The 8,711-nt window shown below is 37.4% G+C and overlaps 1 protein-coding gene across 2 annotated transcripts in view; it reads left to right on the forward strand.

Annotated features, from left to right (window-relative positions):
* Positions 1 to 8,711, forward strand: part of PRTFDC1 (phosphoribosyl transferase domain containing 1) — a 47,843-nt gene that overhangs the window by 20,627 nt on the left and 18,505 nt on the right. For both annotated transcript variants that reach the window (XM_085318328.1, XM_085318329.1), the window contains exon 4: positions 6,107 to 6,172. In XM_085318328.1, the coding sequence (XP_085174454.1) occupies positions 6,107 to 6,172 (66 nt within the window). The remainder of the gene's footprint in view (positions 1 to 6,106; positions 6,173 to 8,711) is intronic.

The raw sequence follows: 8,711 nt of genomic DNA on the forward strand, positions 1-8,711 counted from the left end.
CTGGTAGGTTGCAGCCTGCACTTGGAAATACATTTGAGTGTGAGAAAGGGAAGTATGCTTTCCAGGCTTTGCTGGCGAGAGCTTCATGTCTTTTGCATTCATTTGCACAAGTCTCCAATTTAACATTACCAGTTGTCTTCTTAATGCTGCTAGAAACTACATAGTCTTTCTAGTTTCTTGCCCCGAAAACTGTAACAGCCCATGTTTTGGCCTGTGCTCTTGAGGTCCATTGTTCGTAGCTATCATTCTTTAGAGAAGAAACCCCAAATACTATCAGTTCAAGTATATGTTGCTGGTAAGAACATATTACCACTCCGGTGATGTTCTTACTTCTGCTGATATATTGAGGATAGTTTCGTAGCTTATATTTTTTATATCAGTTTAATTTTACCTAGTAGTAAAATCGGTTAATAAAGATGTAGATTCCATACTGTCATTTCTCAGACCATCATATTCATATACTCAAGTACCTTTCAGAGGGCAGATTGCAAAGTAAGTTTCATAGTAGGGTGTCTGTATCCCAACTAGAATATCAAATTTTTCATTTTAATTACTATGTTCATGAATGAGATGGTAGAGCATGGTCATGAAGAAAAAGATATTGTAATTATTGAACAGTATATAATTTCAAAGCAGGAACTTTTACTATTGCAGGTATAGTAATCTAACCTCTACAAACACCTACAATTAATTTCTACAATGCTATTTTTTAAAAGCAGAAAGCTCGGTCTTACTATGAATCAGTTTGATGCAGCTAAGTCACAGTAGTTTTCTATTTAGAAGTTAGGTAAGAGGCATTGCTTCTGAGGTTTCATACTTGAAAGATACTAGCTCAACAGTAATTTCTTGTCATACCTGTTTCTTTTTTTCATCTGAGAACTATGTTTTTCTTAGCTGAAAAAGATAACTATAATATATGTTGATTTGCGTGCCAGAGTATACAGTTCTGCTTGGGTTTTCGGTCATATTCAGTTTCAGTTTTAGCAGTGTATTTTAGCCATTGCCTTTGGCACAGCTGTGTCTCCGAAACGAGATACCTATTTCATGCATCAGTTCTGTCCGTGTAACATTTTGAAGTCTCAGCTTTACTTTATTGTATGAACTGCAAAGAAATTTGTTCTAATCATCCTCATTCATTACCTTGGCTAATATCATCATCTCTTTGGCTTTAATGACATCCATCCATCTTGTTCCCCAGTGCCATTCAAAATGCAGCTGTTCAGATCACCTTCAGAGGCACTGTTTTTACCCTGTTGCTATCCTCCTTCCTCTAGTGTCAAACTCAAGTTATAATTTTAGTGAAGGTCATTAAGACTCCATTCTTGATGAGCATGAACCCCACATACATATAAAATACCAATTGTTTTCATTATTCAGTGAGTAGACCCTACAGGTAAATTTACTTTTCTGTATCTAGAAGTTCAGACTGCAGAACCCTATTAATCCTCCAGTGTAATGTTACATACAACTAAGATACAACTAACTGCAAAACYGTTGTGTCAGTACTATAAAACTGCTTCTGAATGTGTGAAGACAGGCTGCAAATATTTATTTTTGACATAAGTGGGAAAAGTGTTTGGTTGTATCTTTTGAAATCKTTCCTCAAATATCTTTTAACTAGATTAAAATTAAACCTTGTGTAAATGTGCAAGCAAAATATGCTATGGTGGGACTGAGAGGAATTATGTGAAAGGTCTGTGTGAGATAGAGTCTAATGAATGGTTCAGGATGTTACTAATGGAAAATTATTACCTCCTACATGTCTGTGGTAGATGTGAAAATAATTTCTTTCTGAGTGCTCAGTGAAGTTTATAGTAAAAAAAACTCAGTCTCTCAGATTGAGATCCATCTAACCTAATTTCAGATGTCTGACAGATAGATGTATAAGTTATTTTCTGTAGATTTCYTGTATAGTAAAATAGATGATTTATTTGGCCTATCATACAAACCTATCTTTAGTTGAAATAAATCACCTTTTCAAGTGTCTCATTTTCTCCATTGATGATGAARGAATGAGTAGCATAGATTTAGATATCTGACTTAGATGCTTAAACTTAGGGCAGAGAAATCCTGTTTCTAATGATGTTTCAAGTGTTCAAGWTCATGAATCACTGTATTAGAGTAGAAGTAGCGTAGATCACATGCAGTTAATGACAGTCTTAATGATAAAATAAAAAGTGAGGCCTAAGTGAGTGTAAAGTCTGAACTCCGGTCTGCTTTAGTGGAYGTGCCAGACCAATCCTATTGGTGAAGTAGTGTCTGACTGTTGCTTTTCGTACTGTGCCAGTTGAGGGAATAAATTAGAAACCTCACAGACAATAATTCGTGTTGTACTCAGTTTACCTAGGTAAGAAAAGGCAGCGTCAAGTCACTTTTTCGCTTAGGGGCAGGGGAGGAAAGGGGAAGCCTTGCAGATACTCTACATTATATTCAAGTGCTTGAGACTCCCAGGGTAATTAAAACTAATAGTCTGTCCGTCCCTTCTTTGGGGTCAAAGCCTTGCTGGAGTACCCAGTTGTAGGAGATGAGGTGAGGGTGCAAAGTGGCAGAGCTGCCCTCATGGGAATCCTCAGGTTGGCAGATCTGTGCCAACACAGTGACACAAAGCAGGTGGCACAGGCCTGCTGATCAGGTGCTTCTGTCCTAGGAGTCTCTCTGATGAATTTGGGAAGTAAAAAGGTATTCATTTTTTTTTTTAAGAGATTATGTATGAACTGTGCAGACTACATTAAGTAGACGTGTGATAATATCACAGTATCCATATTTTATAATTTAGTTATGGATTTAAACTATTTTGTTAGAACTGCCTTTTTTGCCATCATTAAAGAATGTTTGTTTCCCTGAGCTCAGTATTAATATGCTCCAGATTCTGTTCCTTTAGAAGAGTAACAGATGTTCACAGTTTGGTGCAATTTTCAGATGAGCAATGCAGTTTATAATAAATTTTCCTAAGACCACCCAACTCATTTCACTTGTAACTTGAACTATGTCCAAATGTTGATCTCAGGAGATGTAAAAGAGATGTAATATATCTGTGCCCCACCCAGTTCAAAAGACATGACTTAATATAGCTGGAATTTAATTATCTATACTTCCAATCAGCATAGAAAGTCAAACAAAACGTTATTGTGCATGCTTTGAGAAGTGAAGGTGGAAGCAGTACCATTCTAGCTTTCATTCATTAAGATTTCCTAGGATTTCAAGATGTATATTGACAAGGTCTGCATGAAATGAAACTCTAAAACAAAGATGAACAAATGAAAACGTGCAACACATGATACAATAGCAAAACCAAAAGTGAGACTTATCCTAGAAAAGCAAAAATTTATTAAGTTCGAAAAAATCGGAAATGTAGGCATTTAATACGAGTTGGGATGAGATGCAGGGATGACATGAGATGCATCATGATTCTTTAGAAACAGTTGCAACGTATTTTGTGCTGCATAAATCAAAACGCAGTGTGGTTTTGATATTGTCTCTCTTTCGGACATTATATTTAGTTTTAAGCATTTAACTGCAAAAATAGTGTTGGTAAGGTAGAGGGCTGTTAGAAAGTATTGAGGAGTCCTGAGAAATTGAAAGTGTCTTTGCATCTATGTTAAGTCCCAGAGACTCAGTATGTTGGTTTTGTGCTGTCAATCTCTGGAGCGTATCCCAAAGAAAGAAAGAAACCCTGAGTAACTGAGATTGTGAAAATTAAACAAACAGCTCTGAATTAACAGTAAAGTTCTGAATGAATCAATTTTTTTCAATCTTTTTTTTTYCTTTTTGACATCTATTGTATCTCATACTTAACATTTAGTGCAATGTTATTTTGAGATTATAAACTGAGAAATAAGAGAAAAAAGCATTGAGAGGTTCCTATGGCAACCATAGTGTGCGAACTCACTCTCTATATGAACATTGTGATTACTGTAATGTAACGTTGTGCTACTGAATCTTGCTCTTTGGCAGTTATGTATTTTTCAGTGTCAGTTGGTGAATGTAGAGATATTTCTAATAATGGCATTAAAATCAATGATCAGATTTTTGTTTTGAAATAGAATTTTTCTGCTGTGTGATGCAAGTCGTTTTTTCTGTTATTTCTTGGATGCCCCATGGCTGGAGGGTTCAGAGTGGTATTGTTGTATATGGTTTTTAGGCACAGTAAAGGCTCAGTCTTGTCCTCTGGCAGCAATAGTTGTCCAGTCAGAACGCAGGGATTTACATAATTGTGCAGTTGTGGCACAGCCGCCAGCGTGTGAATACGCAGATTGATGGGCTGCTCTAATCCCCCGGCTCTCAATGGCCTTTGTGTTTGCTTAACCGCTCGCCGGCAATGAAGATGCTATTTTTGCGTCTTCCTTTCAGCTGCAGCCAGAAATACCAAATGCAAAGGAAACACTGCTGCTGCAAGTCTGCTGAAAGAGATTTTTTTAATTAAAAACAAAATCTCATTCATTAATCCCTGAACCTCACTGTTATCTTTTCTTTCTCTCTTTTTCAACTAGCAACCAAGGGCAGACTGCTCCTTCAGTAATTCCTGCGTGTTGGKTTTTTTTAGTTACTGAAATTCCATCTTATTTGGAAATGGAAAAATCTTTTGTCACCATCTTGGTTACACATGCCCCGATAGACRCTAGAAACAATCTTTCTGCTTTCTACAGTCTCATACTAGTGTTGAYCTGAATTTGTCCCTGACTTTTGAAGAATGATCTGGCTTACTCTACAGCAAAAGGCTTATGCTTTTAAGCCTAAACTTAAAATATTCTCTATCTCCACTTTTTGTTTAGTTTTAAAATAATCTTATGAGGAACGTGTTGCTTGCTTTGTTTTTTCTGTTTTCTTTACAAAAATGAAATAAATGCTGAAACTTATATTAGAAAACATACGGGATGCAACCTTCATTCCTGCTGTAGCCCTGTTTCCCAGGAAACGAATCAGAGCAGCATGAAGAGGATCTAAAGCTCCTAGATCCAGTGCAGAAATGTGAAGGCAGGTCTAAAATTGTCTTTTAAGGCAATGACTGCCAAAGACCTCTTCCAAAGCYATGGTGTAAGAGTTTTTTGGAAACAGAAGAGAGATCTTTTGGAGGGTGTAGCAGGCGACCTTGCAGAAATTTTCAGCTGAGCAACACWACAACCTTTACAGCTGCTCAGAAAGGCTATGTTAATTTAGACAATCCTTTTCCTTGGGGACCATGAATAATTCCTGGCGCTGCCACATTGCTTGTGATCAAGTGACCGCAAAGATGCTTTGCAAGTGCCTGGCATTCGGCTGAGAGCGTTGCTGGTGCAGTTTCATTGGGAAGGGAAGGATTGCCAAGGCAGGCAGCCTGCACCTCATCGTGGGGCAGGCACACACGTGCTGCCACCGCTGCTGCTGCTGTTGAGGGAAGAAGAAACCCCTTAGTCTGCCATAATGCCCTGTTATTTATTCATGTTTTACTAATTTTTAAAAAAATCAAAAGGTATTATGTTGTTGAGATCAGTTTGACTTCGTTGACTGTATTATGTTTTATTGAATTAGCCTCAAGAATTTCATCTTTGAGTTAGCTGAAAAAACAAAAAACAAAGCCCTTGAAATTGTATGTTCATACACTTGCACACTGAACCTTTTATTGAATGCAACTGATAATTTTAGCAAAACTATTTTCCAGAAAAAAAATACTAAGTGAATTTCTTCTAAAATAGCTGAGTGGTCACTGTGAGTGGCACAGGTAGGCACATTTTAGCTGTGTTTATAAAGACTGTACCAAAGAAGAATGTACTTAAAGGTGTTTTGTAAAGTGTTAGGTGCCTCTGTTTTTCCACTGCAAAAAGAACTAATATGTTGCTCAACACTTGTTGCATTAAGAAATAGCAAGGAACATCATTTATTTAAAAAATAAGAAACAACTTTGTTTAGTTCGAAGAAGTCTGGAGCTTAATGGTGATTTAAATACAACCAGGAGATGTTAGATGGCACAATAACATGCCACAGTATGTTTTTGTCATATACTGGTAGYAATAAACATTAAAAAATATTGGTAACTGAGCCTGTGAGAGATCAAGGAAATGTTGATGTGTTTATACTTTTATTTTATGCAGTTACATCCAATTTCAAAATTTTGTCTTTCTTCTTTCAGAATGATCAATCAATGCAAGATATGCAGATAATAGGAGGAGATGATCTTTCAAAGCTGACTGGGAAGGTTTGTTAATTTTAAATTTAAGAAAGAAAATACATCCACTAAAAATGRTTGATAAAAACTTTAGTTTTGCACATTAACTGTCAGTTTCAAAATCAGGTACTAATACTTCCACATATGGGTTATATATTTCAAAATACATTTTTATTAATTTTTGGAACCAAAGAAATGTGTTCATCTCCATTAAATTGCTGTAATGCCATTGCTTTCACATTGCAGGTGCCAAAAATGATCAAAATGTAGCCCTCCATCCTAGTGTAAGGATTTCCCAAGTAGTGATAGGCGTACTATCAGTGATACTGTGTAGCAATATTTGTTCTGGATGCTTTCCCCTGAGCTTGTTTACATCTTGAAGTCTTGTTTTTTCTGTTTTTGGTGCTGCAGGCAAACAAAGTGCACTTTGAATATCCYTGTCCAACAGACGAGCAGTCTAATACAATTTAGCTTAACTGTATAAGGTTCAGTTGTGGAACCTGTCATACGGCTAATCAAATGGGATACTTTATTTCAGCACCAGGCTGTCTCTAAGGCTGAATATGTTTTGCTCTATGATTGAACATTGTGGTAATGAAAGAGAGGGAGAGGTCTGATGCAGTGGAAAAGCTATTTTTATCCAAGCATGTTGTTACAAAGCAGTACTTGAAGAGGAAGGAAGACTGATTTCTTTAGGCAAATAGTCTATGTGGAAAATGGTCAGAAATGTATATTCACTTGTGCATAAGGCAATAATACTTATTTTGTTATTTGTACTGTACRCAGTTACTCTTGGATTAGCTGACACTAAACAGCATCAGTTTCTTCAAAGCATTCAAATGCAGCACCAGTAAGCTCTTTTTTGTTGTTGTTGTACTATAGCACACTTCAGAAAAGGAAGAGAAAAACTTAATTTAAAGTATTTCATTAGTATTAAATGGGCTTTGATGCAACTAGAACTTAAACAAAAAATACTATCCTACTCAGGCAATTTTAGTGATCCATATGTCCTCAATTTGCACTTCTAAATTCAACTGGGTGGGTTCTTTTTCCAGATGATCACTAAAGCRTTAATCATGTTCTTGTGCAATATTTATCATTTGCTCCTTTCTGATATTCAAGCACTGGAGTTACCTGTTTTTCTGCACTGATTTTGCRTATGTTCCTCTGCTTCATAGACAGAGCTGGTGGTGCACCTGTTAACATTACCTAACATTTCTTTCCCAGATAGTCTGAGTCCTTTCTCACATTCTAAGCCCAGCTCCCCTTCCTCATCTCTCAATCCCAAATGTTCTTGATGAATTTATCTCACCAGGCATATTATAAGGTCCTGGTTTCAGTTACTTACATCTTTTCCAGATTTAATCTTTCTAGTATAATTTGAATTCACTAGTGCAAAATATTATTGTTTATCTCACAACTTTTGGTTTTTTATGTGTGCATATGCATATAAGAGAGAAGAAAACTTTCAGCCAAARTAGTTCTGATCTTTCAAAAAATAAAGCACATTGTCTTCTTATACTGAAAATCCTGGTGACCTTTTGCTTGTAGGTCCTGCCCTCCTATTCCCAGGTGTGGAACAAGGACATCAAATTTGTTTTGAGACTAGAAAATATTTGGGTAGAGAAACAAGAGTACAGTTTAGGATTGTTCKGTTGTGGGGGCTAGGACCTACAGTAAGCATGAAGAGGCTGGTTTGGGGATGAAAACAGTTACTGATGAGGAGTCATCCAGGGACAGAAGCTGAATTTGGAGAGGCTGAAGCAGAGGAGGAAGGGAGGGATGAGACTGACATGGCTCGTGGGGTGAACAGAGGTTGCGTGTATGTGGTTGTTCCTGTGACACAGCTGATCTATCACWAATTAAATAGTACCTTCACCGTAATAAGTGAAAATAGGGTTTCCTTCTGATTCATTTTACTAATTGAAAAACTGAGATGCAAAACTTGAGCTCAAATGTTCGTACTTACACATCTAAAGATGGATATATGAAGGAGTGGCCTTATGTCCACAGATGCCAACTCCTCCATCTGTTGTTGGCTTAAGCAATTAGTACAAGTATTCAGCACATCTTACCAATCAACCATTTGCAGACTGATTCAGAGCCTCCTACAGTCAGTGTAAATCATTCCTTGAAGTTTTTTAATTTAATGCTTTAGTTTAGCTGCCTGCTTTTGAAACTGCTTGCTTTAGTAACCATTTTAAAGTCACAGAATCACAGAATGGTCGAGGTTGGAAGAGACCTTTGGAGATCATCTAGTCCAACCCCCCCCCCTGCTCAGCAGGGTCACCTGGAGCATGTTAGACAGGATCATGTCCAGGCAGACTTTGAATATCTCCAGAGAAGGAGACTCCACAACCTTTCTGGGCAACCTGTCCCAGTGCTCCGTCACTCTCACAGTGAAGAAATTCCCCCTCATGTTCAGGCGGAGCTTCCTGTGCTTCAATTTCTGCCCATTGCCTCTTGTCCTGTCACACGGGGCAACTGAAGAGAGTTTGTCCCTGTCCCCTTGACACTCTCCCTTCAGATACTTCTACACATTGATAAGATCCTCCCTCAGTCTTCTCTT

This window comes from Rhea americana, unplaced genomic scaffold, assembly GCF_003343005.1.
Source record: "Rhea americana isolate MKP2758 unplaced genomic scaffold, rheAme1 scaffold_53, whole genome shotgun sequence".
Lineage (NCBI taxonomy): Eukaryota > Metazoa > Chordata > Aves > Rheiformes > Rheidae > Rhea > Rhea americana.